This window comes from Mustela erminea, chromosome 6 (genome assembly GCF_009829155.1).
Source record: "Mustela erminea isolate mMusErm1 chromosome 6, mMusErm1.Pri, whole genome shotgun sequence".
Classification (NCBI taxonomy): Eukaryota; Metazoa; Chordata; class Mammalia; order Carnivora; family Mustelidae; genus Mustela; species Mustela erminea.
In genome coordinates, this window is record NC_045619.1 from 144,045,268 (window position 1) to 144,067,217 (window position 21,950).

A 21,950-nucleotide genomic window follows, 5' to 3' on the forward strand; every position below is an offset into this window, starting at 1 on the left:
GTCTTTGGAAAATGCAGTGTCTGCCAACATACCGTCCCTGCTGGCCTTGGGATCCATGCCAGGTCCTACTGGAATGCCCGGGCAGGGAACTCAGCCACAGCAAGCCCCTTGAGGAGCCACCTGTGGCCAGTCTCTTGCTGGCACCTGTCAACCGCGGTGCGCTCAATGCTCCCCAAAGCACACCTGGCCTGCCACCCCCGGGGCCCTAGAGGCACTCACTGAGCTCCCTGCCGACTGTGGACAGCAGGGCAAGCCCCAGAGCAACACCTCAGCCCTCGCGTCTTCCTCTGGCCAGGGTTGGCCCCTGGTCATCCAGAAACGTCAGAGGTAGCAAGCCAGGGGACTGTGCAGAGAACTGGAACCAGGGCCAGCAGGGTGACTGCAGACGCCTCTTCCACAGGCCGGCAGCACGCGGAGAGGCTCCCTGCCCAGGTCCTCCCACTCCGGTCGGGCACTTCCTCTGCCATGTGGGTGACAGAAAGGGCTGTTTCCTCTTTCAAGACTTCCTTCAAATTTGTTACTGGCCTCTGGATGATCTGAGAATGAGAATACCTGAATAGTCGGCTAATCTGAATTATGCAGTTGGACTCTGAAATTAATGAGGCTTGATTGCCATTGTCAGCAAACAGGAATCATTACGAGACCTAGAGGCGCCCCGTCCGCCGACACGCAGGGGACGCCGAGACGGAGCCGTGGAAGCTCATCCCTCACATAGTGGGGCTTCTCGGAGCCAGGCTGGCGCGCGCCGGCTCCGTGCCGCTGGGGGGGTCCTTCGGCTGCCCGGTCTGGCAGGAGAGCACGGTCAGCCGCACCCCCTCCCCGGGTGCTGCTTCTGGAGCACCCGGAACCCACACACCAGGACACTCCCCCGTATTTACCATGGTCAGGGCAGGGGCCAGCAAGCGCCGTGAAGGGAGCCATGAGGGGACCAGTGGAGACGGGCAGCCTTGGCTCCTGGATCCCGTCCGGCCCTACCCATATGCAAATCTAACCTTTCCGCTCTTTCAGCATTATAAACCCAAAGACAGGATTTCCACAGGAAAATATTTACTGAGGGCTTTCTCTTTCATAATCTATCGATTTTAATATCCTTACCACTTTGGCTAAATGTCAATTTCACCCTGAGGATCGCTATTGCAAATTTGAACACATTTTATTTATTTATGGCATTCAAAACATTAGTGTTGGAAATGAGCAGAGTTTGAGTCTTTCAGTGTTCCTATTTAAAGTTTGTTTTTCCTATTTGAATAATGCTGGCAGTTCGCCATGGTCATGGGGGCCAGTGGGCAGGGCACGGCCACAGGCAGAAGCTGAAGCCGCACTTCCAACAGGCACAGCTCCTGAATATGCGGCCGCTCCCCCACTCAGCCTTTGGGACCGGAAGCACCTGCTGACCACTAGCATTCAGCCAGAGGCCAAATCCCCCCGCCCGGGCATTTCTGCGCCCGTCCGTGCCGCTCACGCACAGATCGGAGCAGGCTGGAGTCGGCGAGTCGTCGGATCTGCATGGGCTCCCGCGGGGGTGGAGGCTCACCCTGAGATTCCTGCGGAGCGCTCCAGGCTCTCTCCACGACGTAAACCGGAGGGCTTCACTGCGCTGCCTCAGTGACCACCCGTGGGCTCAGCTTGAATCTCGGAGGACTTCCCACGGATGGTCGGACCTCGGTTGTTTTCTGAGGTTTCAGGAATCGCCCGAGAACAGCCGCAGGCGTCACAGGCTGAACAGCACAACGAGGAGCTCACACACTCACACACACACTCTCTCACACTCACTCACACACACAGTCGTGCACACACACTCACACAGTCTCACACTCACACACAGTCACACTCTCTCACACTCAAACACACTCACACATACACAAGTCCATCACGCCCAGCTTCTTGCTTGCTCTGCAACGGTGGCCGGTCCCCGATCTCTCTGAGCTTCTGCAACTGTGGGACGGGTCCACCAGGGCCAGGGGCTCCGTGCAGGGGAACATGGGGCTGTGCGCCAGGAGCTCCGCGCAGGGTGGGGACACGTGGCCGTGTGCTGGGGGTTCTGTGCAGGGGGACACGGGGCCATGCACCGGCGGCTCTTTGTGGAGTGGGGACACGGGGCCCTGCTCCGGGGGCTCTGCAGGAGCTCCTGGATCTGGAACTGAGGCCTCTGCTCTCCCCCTGGCAGCCTTGCGACTCAGACCGTTGGACCTTGTCTCCTGCCCTCAAAGTGAGTCCCCCAGAGGACGCGTGTTGTAGGCCGTGTCACAGCACATGGTCCACAAGGTGGCTCCCACTCCCTCAGTCCGTAAAAGTACTGACCCCTTGTCCACAAGCGCATTGTATATATATATATATGATAGACATAAGAGAAAGAAAAACTACCTTTTCCAAATGTACCAAAAAAGAATACAGCTTCTAGGAGCCACCGGAGTCTGGAAGAGAATCCTGCTCGCCGTGGAAGCCCCTATAGGCGCCTGGACTTTGTGCAGAGGGAGCAGGAGGTCCACTGGCCTCGGTCTGTGATGCTCTCATGGACAGAGCGGGGGCTGGGTCTGTAAGCCCACCGCTCCCGCCCGGCCGGCAACAGGCCTGGGTACAGGAGGGCAGGGGCTTCTTGGGTGACAGTGAGGGGTCTGTGAGTTCACACCGCCACCAGGGAAAATGTCTTACCTTAATTTAGGAAGCGATGTTACAAAATAGCTTGACCCGTGTGCTGAAAAAATACTCGTTACGTTAAATGATGTGTCCTCACCTGTCCTGGGGCTGCATGGACTCCCCGTGGCCCCGGGGCACGCTCTGGAATTTGAATTTATGAGAATAATCAGTGACTTGAGCTGCTCTAAGGCACGTCAGCTGCTTCGACTGCACACCAAGTGCCAGGTGCAGAAGAAAACGGAATCATGTCACTATCTGATTAGTCGGGTTTGCCGTAACCGAAGTCGACCGTATATATTAGGTCCAAGTGATTAAAACATAAAAAACGGCTGGTGTTAAATTAGACAGTAAGTGTGGGAGTCCCTCCGTGAATTCCAAGCTTCCGTCTCGCCTCCAGCTCCCCACGTAATCCGGTGCCAGGCCCCACGCAGACAACTGGCGAAGCAGAAGCACAGCTGGGATCGTGGGCGCCACTGAATCAACCTCCGAACCCCCAAAATAGCCCCAGGGCAGGGGGGACCGTGGGGCGGGGGGTGTGGCTCCGGCCAGGGCAGGCTCCGCGGGCCTTTTCCCAAGCAGACTCCCTTCCACGCTCACACCCAGGAAACGCAGACCTGTTCACCCAGGGCAGGGAGGCCTGGCGGGTCAGCCGGGCAGCCTGGAGCTCGGTGCAGCCTGGGCTCTGATCTGTCAGGATGCACTTGCCTTTTTATAGGAAATTCCTCTCATTCTTCACACTGGAGCATGATGCTCTCGCTGGAACCACGACCTCACGGCCAGGGAGACCACAGGGCTGAGGGCGGGTGGGCAGCTCGGTGGCCCGGGAGCCTCCACGGAGCTCCGCCCTGGGGATCTCCAGCCAAGACACCCGGGACAAGAGAGGAGGGTGAGGGAGGAAGAGAACCGGAGAGAGAAGGGCACCCCACGCCCTTCGACAGCCAGACCCGCGCAGGCCACTCAGACGACACCCCTCTCACGGGTCTCCCGGAGGAACGTGTGTGCCCCGAGTCCCCCTGCTAAAACCACGTCAGGAGCAGCTCTGTGGGGCTCAGCGGGATATGTGGGCACGCAGGGCCTCTGTTCTGCACCTCTGCGTAAAGGACCGCGGCCTCTAGTTTCCAAATGAAGTCACTTTTCTGTGTCACCAGTGGGTGGGGACGTCCCCTTCCGGGACCCCCCCAGGGCTGGTCAGGCCCACAGAGCAACGAGGTGCTTCCTGCACTGACCATCTCGCCACTTCCTGGACATTCGCAACCACTTCACGGAGAGGGAAAACCGGCAATCAAAGGTACGTTGGGATAGCTCTTCAGAGCGCACCAGGCGTAGGAACCCGGTCCCGGCACCTTGAAAAGCACTGGAGAAGGAAGCCGTCAACAAAATGACAAGGTTGGGGGCACCTGGGTCCTCGGTGGGTTAAAGCCGCTGCCTTCGGCTCAGGTCATGATCTCAGGGTCCTGGGATTGAGCCCCACATCGGGCTCTCTGCTCAGCGGGGAGCCTGCTTCCTCCTCTCTCTCTGCCTGCCTCTCTGCCTACTTGTGATCTCGGTCTGTCAAATAAATAAATAAAATCTTAAAAAAAAAAAAATGACAAGGCAACCTCCTGAATGGGAGGAGGTATTTGCAAATGACATGTTCAACAAGGGGCTGATATCCAAACTATGTAAAGAACTTTTACAAATCAGCACAAAACTAAAAAACCAAACAAAACAAAGAATCCAATTAAAAATGGGCAGAGGACCTGAACGAACATTTTTTCAAAGACGACGTCCAGATGGCCAACAGACCCATGAAAGATGCTCAACATCGCTCGGCATCAGGGAAACACAAATCAAAACCACGAAGAGACCCCACCTCACACCAGTCAGAATGGCCAAAATTAACAAAGCAGGAAACAGATGTTGGCGAGGATGCGGAGAAAAGGGACCCTCGTGCGCTGTGTGTGGGAACGCAGCTGGTGCAGCCGCTCTGAGCAGTGAGCAGGGTCCTCAGAAAGCTAAAAATAGAGCTACCCTGTGACCAGTAAACGCAATGAAAATGAAAACTTTAACTCAAAAGATACACAGCCACAGTGTTTATAGCAGCAAAGTCCACAACAGCCAAAGTATGGAGAGCCAAAGCTGTCTGTCAACAGAGGAGGCGGTGTGCGCGTGTGGTGGAGTACTACGCAGCCGTCAAAAAGAATGAGATCTGCAGTGACACGGATAGAGCCAGCGAGTATGATGTTGAGTGAGATACATCAGAGAAAGACAAACATCATCGGAGTCAGGCTCCTACTCCAAAAGCATCGTTCACCGAGATGCCACAGAGCCCACAGACCCTGGGACCCTGTTCCCACCAGCTCGCTCCCTGCTTGCGTGTCTTCGGTCCAAGCTCCGAGCACCCCTGCCCACCAGCGTCCATCCGAAGGTGGGACTTGATAAAACCTGCCCTTGGTGGTGGGGAGCCAAGGGCACCAGGAACACTACCAGCCCTGTGTCCACACCTGCGGCTGTTCGAAGGACGGGGACTGAGGACTGCTCAGGTCATGGTCCAGGCGCCTGGCAAAGCCTAATGACCCAGTTAATCTTCCCACACAAATGAAGAAGTCGGGTCATCCAAGACGTACAGAAATTACCGAAATTCACACTTCCATGAAAACTGTCACCCTCTGGTCATGGCACGAGTGTGGAAGAGTTGATGATAAGAGGAAGTGGTCTGCACATGGCCCCAAAAAGGCAGGCCAGTGCTCCGCCCCAGAGCTCGTGTGTCTGCGACATGAGGACCTGAGAACAGGTGGCCCTGAACCCAGCGAGAGGCATCCTTGTAAGACGCAGAGAAAGGCACAGACGGGGCAGAGACAGACAGACACGGACGGGGCAGAGATGGGAGGACCCCACAGCTGGAGAGGCAGGAGGGACCATCCCTGGAGCAGCAGGAGGGAGCGCGGCCCTGGACACCTTGACCTCCAGCTGCTGTCTCCAGAGCCAGGAAGGGCAGAGTCTGGGTCTCTGAGCCACCCCGCCGTGGTCACTGGCTCCGGGCGCCCAGGACACCCACACACAGTGTGCCCGGGACACATGCCGGCTCTCTGGACCTCTGTGCCCAGGTCCCAAAGGACAGGATGGCCTCCAGCTGCAAGCCAGCCCCAGGACGGACTGCACAGCTCCCAGCGGAGGCTCCTCACCCAGAAGCCTGGGCTCTTGCAGGGGCCAAGCCGGGGAAGACCCCCGCCCAGCAGGCCCGGCAAAGGGCCCCTCGCCACCTGCGAGGCCTGAATCGTCACGTCCGTACAGCACCCAGACTTCGGGCTTTGGGAGCCGCCAGGGCAGCACAGTCCCCGCGCACTGTGGAGCCCGGAGCCAACACCTGTGTTGTTCCCATGCAGGTTTCTAGGCCCCGGGATACAGGCCTGTTTCCATACGAGTAGGTTCTCCTAGAAACAAAATCCGCATCCTTACTGAGACCTGCTCTGATCTGTAGCCCAATATCCGGACCCCCGGCGGGAAAGGGCAGCTCCACTCCACCCCGGAAGTAAACCCCGTGCCCCGCCGTGCGCAACCACAGGAAGACGCAGGTCGTGTCTGCAGCACCCAGGGGGACGGCGATCGGTGACGACGGTGACGAGGAGAGAGAGCCTGCACCGGGGCTGAGCCCCACGGAGCGCGGGGCAGCGGGCTGAGCACGGAAGGGGCACGAACGCACTTCATCCTCACGAGAGCTCCGTCCGACAGAAATTAAGAGGATTACCTTATAAATCAGGAAAACGGGCCCACGCGACTCACAGCAGATCCGTCTCCAGAGCCCGTGAAGGGCGCCGCCACCCGGCCCGCTCCTCCCGCAGAGGGCGACGGTCCGCCATGGGGCTGGGTGGGAGGGAGGAAGACGACACGAAGCCGCGTCCTTGGGCCAGGCCAGGCCGCCCTTGTCATGGCAGACGAGCTGGTTTAAAGGGACACAGGGCACACGGGAGGATTCAACAAGTGGGATTCCATCAACGCAGGCCGTGTGTGTGTGCACACGTGTGTCGGGTGTGGTGCGCAGGTGCCTGGATCTCTGAGCGGGTGTGCGTGTGTGTGTGTGTGCAGCACACTCGTGTGCACGTGTGTGTGCCCCACACTCCTGTGCCTGCGTCTCTGCATGGGTTCATGTGCGTGTGCACAGGTGCACTATCTCTGGCTGCACTGTGTGCATGTGTCTCCGTGAGCACGTGTGCACGGTGCCGGCACCTCAAAGAGCACATCTGGGCCTGTGCGCGTGCAGAAAGTGAGGGGCAGACTCTGGGGTGAGCCCGGGGAGCAGCTCAGCCAGGTGTACCTGAGACCGGGGGTATCTGGACCTCAGTTCGCCCACGCTGAGAAGACAGGGAGTCGAGTGTCCGGGCTGTGAGCCCCCGTGCTGCTCAGGGTTCTACCTCACGACTGCCCGAAGGAGAGCCGCAGGCGGGCTCCTCTGCAAGGCAGGGAGGGCCAGAGCGGGGTGGCCTCCCGCAGGCAGACGCTGCCCAGGCGCGGGGCCAGGTGGGGGCTCCTCCCTCAGAACCAAGGCCTGCACGGGTCCCCCTGGGGCCGTGGGGTCTTAGAACAGTGCACACGGTGGCCTCCGGACGCCACACGTGGGGACATGGCTTGGAGGAGGAGGGAGGCCAGGACGCCGCCAGCTCAGCCGTCAACGAGGCCTGGTGCTTGTGTCTTTCAGGAATTTGCAGACTCCGTGTCCCAGCTGGTCACGCAGAAGTTCCACGAGCTGACCGTGGGCCTGGCGTCCGTGCACGCCCGCCACAAAGCCCTGGCAGGAATCGTCATGACCACAGGTAATACCTCTTGTTTTTCCTGTGGGACCCCATCCTCAAGGACGGGAGATTCCGTGTCTGCCTGACCGTGGACAACAGGCGGGGCTCCCTTCCACACGAAGCCGTGAAAGAGAAATCCAGCAGTAGGACGCAGAGAACTCAGTGAGGATCGTGGCAGATCAGCAAAGCGCCGCTGACACGTGCTCGGACCGGCTCTGCGCACGCGCCTCGACACCCACAAAGAAGGGCCACTGGAGGACGGGCCGGTATCTTTCCGGTCAGGCTCCCCGCCTCGCGGTTGAGAACACCGTGTGCTGCTGCTGTTGGCACGGTGGGAACCCGAGGTCAGGCCCGGCCACTGACCAGTTGCCTTAGGCTGGTGGGGGGCTGGGGGCGCATCTTAGTAAAATGGAAGGGACAACGCCTCCCCTGCGGGAATTGCATGAGCAGAAAAGACGTGAGAAATGCTGTGAGCGGCAGCGACGACTCGATGAGGTTGGTGTGCTGAGGCAGAGGCAGCTCCGTCTCATCGGTGACCCCCTGCATCCGGGCGTGCGTTCTGCCCTTCCGTCCACCCGCCACCGTGCAGAAGGTGGAACGTTCTAGACTGAGGCCAGGAGTTCACCTCCGTCGAGATCATTCCCGCTGGACCGACACTGCCTTCTCCGGCAGCCCGAGCCACTGACCGGAGGCATGGATGTGCCGGGCAGCGCCCCTGCCCCAGGCCCCACGTCAGGACAGAGTCCAGGGACCGGCGAGACATGGGGCTAGCCAAGATCAGCTTCCTGGGTTTGAATCCCTGGTGCACCCGCCTGTGACCTACGTCAGCCAGCCCTTGGCGACTCAGAGGGACGGAAGGGAGGAGGGAGGAGAGGGAGAGAGGAGGGACCCGTGCTTCTCCTTCGCGGGGCTCTATCTCCTACTCCCGGTCTCTTAGAGCTGCTAAGTCCTTTCCCCGGCATTTCCCAGCTCTGTAGCTAATGGTCCAATATCTTCCCACTTTTCTGGAAAACTCGATTCTAGGAAGTCTTGAAAGCTACTCTCAGACGTGCCTTGGAAAACAGTAACATTTTACAGAGACTCACGGGAAAGCGGCCGGCAAATACACTGGTTTGGTGCCGGCGATCTACCCGCGTGAACGGAGCGTGTTGTAGGAGGCGAGGCGGTCTGAGGTGACACCTTACCAACTAGCGACCGCAAACACTAGAGGGTACACGGCTGAAACTTGCTGGAAAGAGACGGTTTAACAAACCCATGGATCAACAAAAGCTTAGGAAGATGTGTGCAGAATTACTGGCAGAACAGCTCGTAGAAACCGTTCACCCAAAGGACGCAACACTGACCTGACTTCTAGTTCACGTGTTTGAGCAAATGCGCAGGACGGTCCGGAGGGAAGGGTGCTCTCCGTCGTGCCCATCTCTGCCACAACGTGTGGATCCTGAAGGAAACCCTGAGCCCGACGCCTCCCGTTTCCGGGTGCGACACCAGCGCGTCCGCATCACCTGGCGCCTACAGGTGCTTCGCCCCAGGACCGCTGGGGGAACCCTGAGAGCAAGGACATGGGCTTACGAATAGAGGAGTTCTCAGGGCTCTCGCAAACACGCAGGAGCCGGTAAGAATTCCACCAGAAGGGAGCTCGGAAGGGACCCCGCGCTCTCGTCAGCTCGGCAGGGAAGCTGCCACTGACCACTTTTTTGGGGTCCTCATGAGCCCTTCTGCATGTCCCTTGTTTCAGTCCTGAATACGGACTGCACTGGCGAAATATGCTTTTTGAGTTTTCGTTATCGTGTTAGTAACGCCCCCAGTTTTAGGTAACACACTTACGCTCTTCTTTCTTAACGCTCTCAAGCAGAGACAACCATGGCGCCCTGCTCTGCCCGGCGGGCCGCCTCGTCCCCGACACGCGCGTCTCCTACCGCCGCAGCCCGCGCCTCCAGTCCCTCCTGCACCACGCCTCTGGTTTCCGTCCTTTGTCCTGAGTCTAAACGCCGGAAACCGTGACACGGCCTCGCGCAGTCAGGACACGGTGGGGGCCACCCCTGCCGAGCGCAGGCCGAGCGGGGGCTCCTGTGCTGTCCCCGCACCACGTCCTGAGAGCACGAGGCCACCACCCGCTCAAAGCCGCGGCACATTTAGGGTCGACGTAAAGGTGTTACTAGGCTTCCACAGTGAGCTTCGGAGTCTCACGTGCGCTTTCCGGAGGCTCCGTTTTCCTTTCTTACACGGAAAAGGAGGAAGCGCCTTTGGCACACACGCTGGGCGATGGGTCCCCGTGTCCGCGGACAGGCCCACGCCCTTCTCCGGAAGGAAACACCTTCAAACGCGCAGGCTAGAGACCGGGTGTTCTCGTTCACGGGCTACGGCCGACGGCGCTCTCCCGCCACTGGAGTAGCTTTGCTTGGGGACAATTCTGCGCTTGACGCCATTTTCCCTGAGCCTCTGGAGAGGACTTTCCTATCATCTCTTGGCCCATGTTTCTAACCAGAGTCGTCACGCTGGCGTCTCGGCCGGATGCCCCCTCCCTGCCTGCGGAGGGGAAAGGCGCTTTTTGTCCCCGGAGTGTTTTATAAGTTTGTGAGTGTGTGTGTGTAGGCATAAGCTGCGCACCTGCTCTGACTCGCTGAAGCTATGTATTTCTGTACTTTTTCGCGGATCATTTCTTTGATAAATCCCTTCCTTTACCCACATTTAGCCCAATTTTCAGTACTCCGACCAGACCCTCAGTCTTTTCCCTCTCCGGGTGCCTCCCCCGCCCCGTTTCCTCCGTGGCCCGGGCACTGCGGAACCTCCGGAGAGGTCTTCAACCGCCACTGCTTCTGAACTCCTGCCATCCGTGTCACTCAAGACCCTGTCTTCTCCGGTGCCTCCTCCCTCTTGTTTTACGGAGGGGACGCTCCCCACACTCCCTGGGGGCCTCACCAGCTGACGCCGAGCCTCTGCCCTCAGACTGTGGTTTCTTCGTAGTCGGTCTCTCTCTTTCGTCCTGCATGTGGCTTCCGTACTGAACGTGCGCGTCTGTGAGAAAAACGCCAGCTCTGCCCTCCAGTGTGGCTGCGGGTCCCCCCCACACTGCCTCTCTCCCCCAGTGGAAGGAGGGGCTCCCCCAAACCAGCCTCCTTGACCCAGGTGGGCTGGGGACCAGCCAACGGCCCTTAATCAAAAGTCACCTGGGGAGCCCGCCGACGGTCCTGCTGGCTCGGCGCCCGCTTTCCCCGAGCCCACCCTGCACGCGGTTGGTCCCTCGTGACGGCTCCTGCACACGGTGCCGGGATTTCATCAGTCCCTGCACATTCCCTGGAGCCCTCTGGTCTGTGGATCCCCCGGGAGAAGGAGCGTGTGCCGCTCACTCCGCCCTCCTCAACCAGAAACTGGACGTTGTGTACCCAAGAGGTCAAGTGACGGCTCTGTCTTCTCCTTTGTTAAGAAAGCCTGATGTTTCCATGGGAAAGTGACTCTGAAGGAGCTACTGATAATGATGATTTTCATCTGATATGCAAATTTATAATGTGGGTAGCACTTTTGCACATACTAATCAAGTTAATTGCTACAACCCTGAGAAGTGGGAGAGGCAGGAATCTTAATTACAGTTTTTAAGAAATACAGACAAGGAGACGAAGGGGCTAGGTGTCTTTCCTTGAGTCGCCGGAAGGCGGGAGCCCACAACGCCCTGGCCAGAGTCCCTGCACACGTGCCCAGGGCGTGGTGCTGAGATATATGATCTTTGCCCGCAAAATTATTTACTTCTAAGCTTATTCAGTAAACGACCAGAAGGAAGACCTCCCGGCCTGTCTCTGTTCCCGCCCGTCTCTGCTGGCCTGTGAAACGGTGGCTTTGACAAACTTCTTTCTGACTGAAGCTGGCGGGCTGCTCGCCACACTCCCCGAACACCTGGGGCTTATTTGGCGTTTTACCCAGCAAAACCGCGCATCTCTTGAAGACGGGATGGGGAAGAAAACAGCCTCCAACGTCGAACTTGGTGCATCAGCCCAGAAGAGCTCTGTCCAGGCCGGCAGACGCTTGTGGACAAAGTGGGCTCGCCTGTCTTACAGGGAAATCGGAAAGTTCCAAGAAATGACATGGGACACGCATTCTGCTGTGTTTTACAGCTTTTTGCTCTGAACCTAAAAGGACCACGCGGGGTGAAGAAGTCCACTTCTGCGCTGTCTGCGCCACGCTCCGCTGGAGTCTGGAGCCGGCTGTGGCCCCACAGCGGGTGCGGCGGTCCTGAGGAGTCCCGACAGCTGAACCACAGCCAGGGCGTCTCCCTCGAGCGCATGAGGGGCCTGGCTGGGCCCATCTGCACAGGGCATTGTGGAGGCGCACCCAGACCCCCAGACCCTCTTTTCCCAGTTTCTCCCGAGTGACTGCCAATGACTTAGATCCTAAAAATAAAAGTGGGTCTTTCCATTTACATTCAGGAGGGCACAGGGAAGGTGGGGAAGGTGAGGCAGAGCCTCACACGGGGATGGGAGAGGGAGCCGTCACCTGACTTCAGAGGGCTGGTCCCAGAGGGCGCTGCGAGCCGCGGAGCCTCCTGGAGAGGGAGAGGGTTCAGGCCCACGGACACTCGCGGGGACCAGCGTCCCGCCCAGCAGGAGCAGGATGCAGTGACGTCCAGTCTCGGGTTGGAAGCGTCAGGTCTAAACCATGAAGCGCCGGGTGTATCTCGCTCCTGACCCCGTGGAGCATGAAGGCTGCCTTTTTCACACCGAACCCCTCACTGCACCGCCGAGTGGACCGAACCCCCTCACTGCACCGCCGAGTGGACCGAACCCCCTCACTGCACCGCCGAGTGGACCGAACCCCCTCACTGCACCGCCGAGTGGACCGAACCCCCTCACTGCACCGCCGAGTGGACCGAACCCCCTCACTGCACCGCCGAGTGGACCGAACCCCCTCACTGCACCGCCGAGTGGACCGAACCCCCCTCACTCCACCGCCGAGTGGACGTGGCCCGGCCAGAGACCACAGGAACCGACCCCAGAGTTGCACCACGCGGCCCCCAGGGAGACCAGCCAAGGAGGGACAGTGGCTTGACCCTCCTGAGACTCCAGAGGCCCCTCCCTGGTGAGCAGGTGCGCGAGGAAGCACAGAGCCGGACGGAGACGGCGAGCCGCACCCCACGGCAGTGTCGGGCTCTTCTGCGCTCTCCCAGCTGGGCCTTAAGCCGGCACTCAACTGCCCGAAGGACGCCAGTGGGGGCAGAAAACCCAACGCTGACCTTGGGTGTGGAGGACAAATGTGTCCTGCAAGGCCTGGCCTCCTACGGAGCGACGGGAAGCTCGGGGGCTGACAGCCTTGAGGCGCTGCGGACCTTCGGACGCGTTCACAGCTCCGCACCCGTCGGCCCAGCGGACCCCGGTGTTAGGGTTCAAGTTCCCGCCGCAGAGGGTCACCGCTCTGTGGGACCGCGGGGTGGGGGTGCTCACGCCAGGAGAGCCGGCTGCCTGCTGACCCCCAGGCCACGGTCCCCGCGTCGCACCCAGGGCCTCACAACCATCAGCACGACCACCACGACGGCGCCCCTCTCCCGCCACCGGAGCCCGCCTCCCGGAGGGCCTCAGTGAGAGCGTGAGTCCTGCCCGCACACGAACAGGACACGGGGCTCCCACCGTAACTCGGGCAACGGGGCCAGAGGGAGAAGCCTGGGGCGGCACCGGCAGAGCCGGTCACGGTACTGGGAGGTTACACACGTCACACGATGCTCTTTCATCCCACAACTCGGTGGTGCTAGTTCTAACCCCACTGTCCACACGGGACAGCAGACGAGCTCCCGGGGCCGGAGTCTCAGGTCAGTAGCAGAAACAGGGTGACATGACCCGAAGCCTCGGGTCCTGGCGCGGGCTGCGTCGTGCCCGCCCGCGCCTCGTGGCTTTATCGCCGCTCCCAGCGCAGCACATGGAACTCGTATGCTGCGTCCTCTCCTCGGGCCGACGCACCTGCAGTATTTGGAGAAGACAGTCCTGGGGACGGCCACAGACCAAGGCTCCGGAGGGAGAGAAATATGTGTCCAAAAGGAAAACGTTTCCCTGCCATCTTGCCCATGTCCCTCCCGGACGAGACACGCCTGAGCCGGTGTTTGTATGTCCACTCCAGGTCAAAGGAGTTAAAGGAAATTTAGGACAGAAACCGAAACTGAGAAGAGGAAAAAACTGACTCACAGCAAAAGTCAGATAATCGAACACACATTCTGCCCAAGTAAGGAGAGAGCTGAAAGGGCAGGCGCTGGGCACCCCCAGTGTGCATGGGAGGCGCCGCGGGATGCGGGGACAGGCTCCTACTGGGGACGCTTCTGGGTGCCGGCCCTACATCCAAGGGGGCCGCCATCTCCCCAGGAAGCTGTGGAAACCCTATTATTGGGGCCGGGGCACTCAATAGGCACAGCACTAGAAAACGGAGTCAGAACTCATTTCTACACTGCACCCTCGGATAAACTCATGGTTCTGGTATTTGTTTCTGGGACCTGGTTGGTACATTTACCTACAGTTTTAGTCTTAGAAATTCTGTAATCAGAGCTTACACTGTGAATATTTCTACGCAAAGGGTTTAAATGGGCTCAGGATTGCTCTGTCCCAGTTAAATTTACAAAATGACATTCCCAAAAATCGCCTAAAGCAGGGGCGGACGTGCACGGGCTGACGAGGACGACACGAGAGGCCAGCCGGGCAGGCGTGTTCACGCTAGCCCCGGAACTTGTCTTGACTGTGTTTGCACACGGGGACCCGGGGCCGGTCTCCTCGGGGACAGAGAGAGGGGTGCTTGCTTGCAATGAGCCTCCAAGACAGTGAACTCCCGGAGTCACTTTCTGCATCTGAATTTAGCAATTTTACTGCTTTGAGACTTTTAGCTATAGTCAGAAGGCTCTTCCACTCACCAAATGAATGCAGAGATTACCTCATATTTTGTTCTACCGCACTGACGCCTTTTTTAATCAACCCAAGCCCACAGTTAACCCTCTTTGTGTCGCACACGCCTCGGGTTCGGACAGACGAGGAAGGACGCGGACCCGGGTTCCAGTGTCAGGTGGACCAGCTTCACGGCCGTGGGACCCGCTGTGCCGCGTCTCTCCACGGCCGCCCCCCAGCGCTGGAACCTCTTCTTGTCCCCGTGGTTCCGCCTTTCCCAGGACGCCGCGCAGCTGCCTTCGTGCTGCGAGGGGCCTTGTGGGCGTCCCTCGCTGAGGGATGCGCTTCCCGTCTTCCCTCACGTGTCCCGGCCGCTGGACGGCTCCGATCTCTTCATCATGAATAACCTCCGCCATCTGGACCGACCAGCGTTTACGCAGCAGCTGCTGGAGGCCGCGCTCCAGGTGTGGCTGCCTCTGAACAAAGCCGCCGCTCTCCACGCTTCTGCCTCGCCTCGGGTCCACCTGTTAGCTGCCCTGGGGCACGGTGCGCAGCAACGGTGCGGTTCTGCTCTCCAGACGGCTCTCCGTCACAAGACAGCGTCTCCCGTGTCCCCAGGCACGGGTTTGAGATGCCGCTGCCTCTACCCTGCAGTCAGTTCCCGTCCGACGTCGGGGCGGTTTCCGGACTCCGGGCTTCGTCCCCTGCTGGGACGGCCCGCATCAGAACCAGGGCCATTTGCTATCGAGCCCTCGTAACCTGCTGACGTCCCCTGGGCTCTGCGTCCTGCTCCTGGTCTCCCCCAGAACTTCCTGGGCGCCCACTGAAACCAGCTTGCGTGGCTCAAAAATAAAGAACAGAACAACATGTACTTTTCAACCACGTTTTCTTCGTCAGAAACAAGCCCTCGTGCTCTTCCTACCGGGATCACATGAACCGTCTCCATCGCTTAGGGAAGGTTCCGGACGTCGTATCTTCCAGTCCGAGAAGGTGCGACACCCATGCGTTCCAGTGCCGTTGGTGTCTTTCGGGGGGAGTCAATGTCTTATTCAGTTTCCGTCTTGATCGTTTCTTGTTAAACTCCTTCCTGCCATCTTATTGGCGGCAGCAAACGGAGCCGTTTGTCCTTCGGAGTTTCTCACCCGCTGCCGTGGGTGCACACGAAACGCTGCCGATGTCTGCGTGCTGACCTGCACCTCCCGCCTTCCGGCCTCTCTGGCAGCTCTAGCACTTTCTCCCCCGACGGGATTCTCCAGGGATTCCCACGTAACCGATCACATGCGTTCTCCGGCCACACAGCTCCCTCCCCGTCCCGACGATCCCACCTCCAATTCACTTCCCCGCTGCGCAGGCTAACAGCCTCAGCGAGTGCCGAGTGAGGAGCCACCGAGGGCGCGTGGCCGTGTTCCCGAGAGCAGCAGCCCCCCCTCGGCACCTCCCAGTACGCGTGCACGGGGGGCAGGGGCGGGGGTGTGTGTACACCTCTCTCACAGGCGTGCACACCCTCTCTATACGTGAGAATATAAAAAGTAGTCGGGTTTTGTCAGATGCCTTCTCAGTGTCTGTAATTATAATCATATTTTTCTATTGCATCTTAACTGAATTGAATCCATTTCTGCATTCGCATAATAAACCCCCCTCGTAGTAAAGCTTGGTGGTTAGTATTTGATTTAGAATTTTGATGTCCGTGACTGAGGCTACCTGCTTTCCTTCTGGGCAGTCCCAGTCGGGCGACAGATCCGTAACAGGCATTTCATGACCAAGGCCCTCTGGGGCTTCCCTGTCCTCGTGCGCTCCAGAACACTCCATAAACAGCCTTGAGATCGGCTGCTACGTCAAGGTAGCAAAACTAACCGGGCGGGGGCTCTGCAGGAGGAGGTCTCTGATCACGCCTTCTGTTCCTTCTGTAGACGCCCGTAGGGCCATGTTTCCTGTCACCGCTGCTCATGTTGTCCTTCAGCCATGTCACAAGACCCCATAACCCAGTCCCCCACTGGGTTGCATCTCACAGGGGCCACCGCAGCCGGTGCCGCAGCCCCACTGCGGGGGAGCAGCTCAGCACCTGCCCCCAAGCCCGCACGACTATGGCACCTCATAGTCTAGAATGTTCTATCAGATCAGCCTGAGGCTAGACTCACGCCACCTCCTCTATGCCTGGCTTCCTCCCCGTCACCTGCAAGAACTCGGTGAACCCAGGAACCCCGGCTCCGGCCAGCCTGTAGGGAGCCGTGCACACAGTCCCCTCCACTCCCCTTGTCCCAGTGACACTACATGCAGACTACGTGGTATGTATCACACAATACCCTGGTTTGCGCACATTTCTGTCCGAGTCATCTCCCTAAACTCATGCTAAATTCCTGAAGGATGTGAAGAGTCACACACCCGGGGCTGGCACGCAGGAGGGGAGACGCACAAAACATGAGTAAGCGAGGAATGCAGCTCCTGGGCCACGCGACCGTGCTGGGGACAGCAGAGCCTAGAGTCCGGAGAAGACTTAGCGAACGGGAGAAGGGACAGCGGTTTCTGTTTCTACAGCAGCAATTTCTGTGGAACCGAGACGGGAGCGTCAGACCAGCCCCCAGGAGAAACGTGGACAACCCTGGCACAGTCCCCCACTGCTAAGTCACCTGCACACGCACCAGCACCCGAAGGCGGCCACTGCAAGACCACGCCCACGGGGACTCCCTCCCGGCACGCCCACGCCCTGCTCCCGTCCAGCTGGAACCCACGGAGCGCAGAGCAGGGCACAAGACCTCTTACGCGCACGATGTTCAGGCCGCAGGTCACTAACGTCACTCGGGCTTGCTCTGAGGGTTCACTGCACAAGGGCCCCGGAAGAGCGGGGTGGGGGGGAGCTCAGGACCAGAATCCCGCGCTGCTGTCCTTGCCTCCAGGCCCAGACTCCGCGTGTGAGGCAGCTGCAATCGCCTTCCCCCCGCGGGACAAAGAACAGACTAAGGCCGTGGTCCTCCGGGATAACCCCGAACACGCTGCGGGTCAGTCATGAGTCTGGGGCCCATTCCGAAGGCTTCTTGGGTTTTGCCCGTCTTCCGTCCGTTCTCACCGAGAATGTTTCGTTGACAAAACTCCCTGGACCGCGGTCAGGAGGAGCACTATCCTGTGACACAAATCGTGCTCCACTGTGTGAAGGACCCACCTGCTCCTGGTGGGTCCCAGCAGGTCCGCGGTGGGAAAGGGAAATTCGGAGGCCGGCAGAGCGGGGAGGGGCATGTCCAGGTGCCCCCGTCGATGGCTAGGAACCTGGTAGAAAGCCACCCCACTAGTCTGACCTCGAAACTCTCTGCTCTTGCACATACAAAGAACAGAAAAAGATCACAATGACTCGGCACCCAGTGAGTCTCTCTTCCGGGGTCACTTAGGACGGCCACAAGCAAACAGAAGCCTTCCGAGTTCTAGGACTAGGCTTCCTAGCTCTCCCCTCAGACCCATGAAAACTTCTGTCCCGGGGCTCACAGGGCCTGGGACACAGCTGCCCGGACCCTGGCAGCAGAGGCGGGAGGAGCCATGCAGCGTGGGACGGAGCACTGTCACCTGCTCCTTGGCTCCCGGCTATGCCACACTCTTTAGGGAAACTGGAAAGCCTCCCTGCTGTCTGTGACGTGCTGCTCGCACACGGGCCTTAAGTTTCAGGAAACAGAATCTGCAGCACAGACATTGCTCCTGAAATGCGGTGGTAGAATCGAGGCCAGAGCCAGGGGGGCTCCCACCTCTGGGCTGGGCCTAGGGAAGGGTCCATCCAACCAGACACCCCTACCCCCAGCCCTGAAACGCACTTCTGTCAAGGGACACACCTGGGGCCGGGTGCTCTAGGGCAGGTGAAGGAGGGTGTTCCTGCCGCCCAGCCCGCTTGCTTTCGGGGCCCCCTGGCCTCGAGGTCCAGACTGCTGAGCCTGGGACCCAGGCACCTACACATCCTGCAGGCCCTGGGCCTTGACCTCCCCTGACCTGGGGATGTGCTCCAGCTTCGGGGCAAACGGGTAAAGGGCCAAGTGCTAGGGGACATAGAGACAGGCCTGCTCAGAGAACCCAGACGTGGGCTCCGCTCCTACCCGTGGTCCCAGGTCTTCTCTTAAGTCCTGAACAGCACCTCTGGGGTAAACGTGCAGGGGTACAGGAGCCGGCCCGGGGCGTGTTCTCATGGGAATCCCCGTCCTGCACACATGCTTCCACGGGCGAATTACTCTAAGAAGATGCGACTCTCATCCCATGGGACGAGGGGGAGGTGGCGGCAGGATTTCCGGGGTTCATCCGGGCGGTCACGGCACGGCCAGGCGCAGGGCTCTGCCCCCACTTTCGGAACCTCAGCCTGACATCCAGCAGCCTGCCAGGACTCCTCCCCTCCCGGTGGGCGCCGCGCTGCTCCTGCTGCCGTGTCTGGGGAGGGACTGCGCCTCTCGCCGTGGGCACTGTGACCGTCGAGGCTCCGGGGGCAGGAGGTCTCCCGCAGGCTGGGGTCAGGGTCAGAAGAGGGGAGCGCGGACTCACACCCACACAGGTGGTCTGACGGCCTCTCTGCCCCGCAGGCCTGGACGTGAGGCAGGCGCAGGTCATCGTGCTGTCCTCGGGGACCAAGTGCATCAGCGGCGAGCACATCAACGACCAGGGGCTCGTGGTGAACGACTGCCACGCGGAGATCGTGGCCCGGAGAGCGCTGCTGCACTTCCTGTACGCGCAGCTGGAGCTGCACCTGAGGTAAGGGGCGGCCCGGGGCAGCAGGGTGCGTCACCGGGACCCGCAGCACCTCCCGGTCCAGACAGAGGCGTCCTCAGAGCACAGGCCACCCCCACACACGTGCCCACACGTAGGAACACGCCCTAGCCTGGTGGCGTCTCCTGGGTCCTCCCGTGGGGAAGGGACAGGGGAAGCTCCTGGGGTCTGTCATAAGGATGTGGATCCCTCGGGGGGCCCACCTCACCATCTCCCAGAGGCCCTGCCTCCTGACGCATCCTTCCACAACGGAATCTGGGGGCACACGCGCAGCCTCCGGCCAGGAAGTCGCCGCAGAGCGGTGTTTCCCTGGGACGACGGCACCGCAGGTTCAGGCCCGGGCCGCCGGAGCCAGGCTCTCTTGAGGAGGCTCAGGACGCCGTCCCGCCAGGGAAACGGCTCAGAAACAGGGAGGTCAGCTCTGGGGCTGCCGAGGGTGCTAGGGACGGGCCTCCCAAACACGGGTTAGGGTTTCGCCTCCTAAACACCCAACTCACAGCACCAGGCCGCCAACAATGACCACTGGCCTTGGAGCCCGGGAGCAGAGGCAGGAGGCAGACAGGCTCGTGGCGTGTCTCGGGGTTTCCTTGGGGGGACATCGCTCGGCTGCCGTGGGATCTCAGGACCCAGCCGACATGTTCCATCACCAACGGGGCAGAACGGGGGACGGCACGAGCAGGAGAATGCCAGAGTTCGGTGGACACAGCCTCCTGTCCTCGGGCTGGGGCTTCCAAGGGCAGAGGCCTGTGCCCACCACGGGCTGGGGGAACAGGGACACCACCCTGGAGCACGGTGGGTGCAGAAGGAAAGGGGGTCCCTCCAGGGGCTGGAGGCCAAGCCCTCTCCACTTTGCAAAGCGGCTGCACTGACTCCTGGGCGCCCCGAGCCGTGAGCCCCAGGAGGAGGTTTATAATGCGGAGAGGTGGCTGAGCGTCACCGAGGGGCTGGCTCCGCACTGGGCAGCCCAAGATGCAACATTCCGGGGCGCCGGGAGCCGGCCGGGTCTCCTTGCCTGTCTCACTGCCACCTCCTCCCGACGCGGCCCTGCGGGGAGAAAGCCCATGTTGGGGGGGGGGGGCAACAAGGGGGAAATAAGACACTAAATCAGGCAAAGTGTCGGCCCAGTGGGCGCTTTCTCTGCTCGGTTCGTACGAGGTGACCAGGACCCTCTCTCTGGCCCTAGCAAGCGGCGGGAGGACTCGGAGCACTCGATATTCGAGCGGTCCAAGGACGGCGGCTACCGGCTGCGGGACAACGTGCTGTTCCATCTCTACGTGAGCACGTCCCCCTGCGGAGACGCCAGGCTCCATTCACCCTACGAGATCACCGCGGACCGTAAGGCACAGCCCCCTCCTCCGCCGGGCCCCGGGCCCCGTGCTAGGCCACGTGTGCTGACCACACTCGCGCTCAGGGCCTGGCGGCCTCTGCGGTGCTCGGGGGGGGGCCGCCCTGAAGCTGCAGTGTGAATCACGGAGAGCAGGGTCGCTCCCCTTCATTTCAATGGGTCAGCAGCCTGCGCCCCAGTCTGCAGAAGGACAGGGCAAGGCGACAGCAGTTACACGGAGCACGAGCAAATTACTTTTCTGCAACTTTGTTTGCAGCTTTGCGAAGTGTTGCTGCAGGGTGTCAACCTCCCATGTGGAGCGTTGGGCAGGACCCGCCCTCCCGGGGGTTGGATCAGAGCGGGGGTGAGTGACAGCATCCCCCGACATACAGGTCCAGTGACATCAGCATCTCCAGGAAGAAGCGTTCAGCTGCTCCAGAGTGCCAGGAAACTGTCCCTGACATGGCGTGTGCGTACAACGCACACCGTGCACACGTGTGCACCACACACACACGTGCGCACACATGCAGAGACCCCCAGAAGCATGTGTGCATACAACACGCACCATGCACACGTGTGCACCACACGCACACACGCGCACACACACACACGCGTACACACTCCTGCCCCAGAAGCAGCACCAGGCAAACAGGTCGGCAGCGAGACGGCACGAATATGAGGGAGATGCTGATTCATCCCAGGAAACCCACCGCAGGCGGGACGCACGGAGGGAAGGTTTATTTTTGGCTCTGATGTCCCCCCAGCCCGCGGAAGGCTGCGCCGGTGCTCTAATTACCAGTGGAAGCAAAGAAAAGCACTCTGAAGCCTGCTGCGCGAGGCTCCGATGAGAGAAGGAAGCTGCAGGGAAAAGCGCCCTTTCAGAAACCCTGCATGTATTTAACGTGATCTGTTTCTCGAACGCGGGTGCGGCCTGGCCCAGAAAAATCCCTTGTCCTTGCCGCCCGCTCCACTCCGAGACCACGGCTCCCCTCTCCCAAGCAGCGTTTTCCTCACTGTCTTCCTCTGCGGCTGCTGGGGTTACAGACAGCGGGCAGGTCTTCCTCACTGTCTGGGGCCACATGTCCCTGATCCAGAGGCTGGCAGGTCTGCTGTCTGGTGACAGCCTCATCTTGGGTCTTGGAATGCGTCTTGTCCTGTGTCCTCACCGGGGGAAGGGACAAGGGGGCTTCCTGGGGCTCTTTCAAAAGGGCACGAATCCCATCATGGGGGGACACCATCCCCTTGGGGATTTGGGCTTCAGCACGGGAGTTTTTGAGGCTCACAAACTCAGTCCAGAGCCACACCCTCCGGAAAGGAAGGGGCAGAGTCAAATCAAATCAAGAGTCATGGGAAGGGCACCCATGAGCTACCAGGGGCTTTCGGGGAGCTGCCCCAGGACAGACAGAGGGCTGGGGTGTCCTGGCAGGTGACCGCAGGTGTGTCCACCGTCAAGGCCCACGCGGGCACGGCTTCACTGTCACGTAGTCTCAGAGAAGGAAGGAGAAACAACATGGAACAGATTCATTTTTCTTGGAGTGTTCATCAAGCTGAGTCTACAAGAACCAACATCCCATATGAAATTGTGAAATGTGGTCCATTAGACAGCTGCTTAGAACTGTCTCTCCATTTTCTCTCGGAAGATTTGGC

General features: G+C 60.0%; 1 protein-coding gene across 3 annotated transcripts in view; it reads left to right on the forward strand.

Moving 5' to 3' along the window:
• Positions 1–21,950, forward strand: part of ADARB2 (adenosine deaminase RNA specific B2 (inactive)) — a 357,169-nt gene that overhangs the window by 299,290 nt on the left and 35,929 nt on the right. For all 3 annotated transcript variants that reach the window (XM_032349873.1, XM_032349874.1, XM_032349871.1), the window contains exons 4-6: positions 7,313–7,427; positions 18,796–18,964; positions 20,163–20,314. In XM_032349873.1, the coding sequence (XP_032205764.1) occupies positions 7,313–7,427; positions 18,796–18,964; positions 20,163–20,314 (436 nt within the window). The remainder of the gene's footprint in view (positions 1–7,312; positions 7,428–18,795; positions 18,965–20,162; positions 20,315–21,950) is intronic.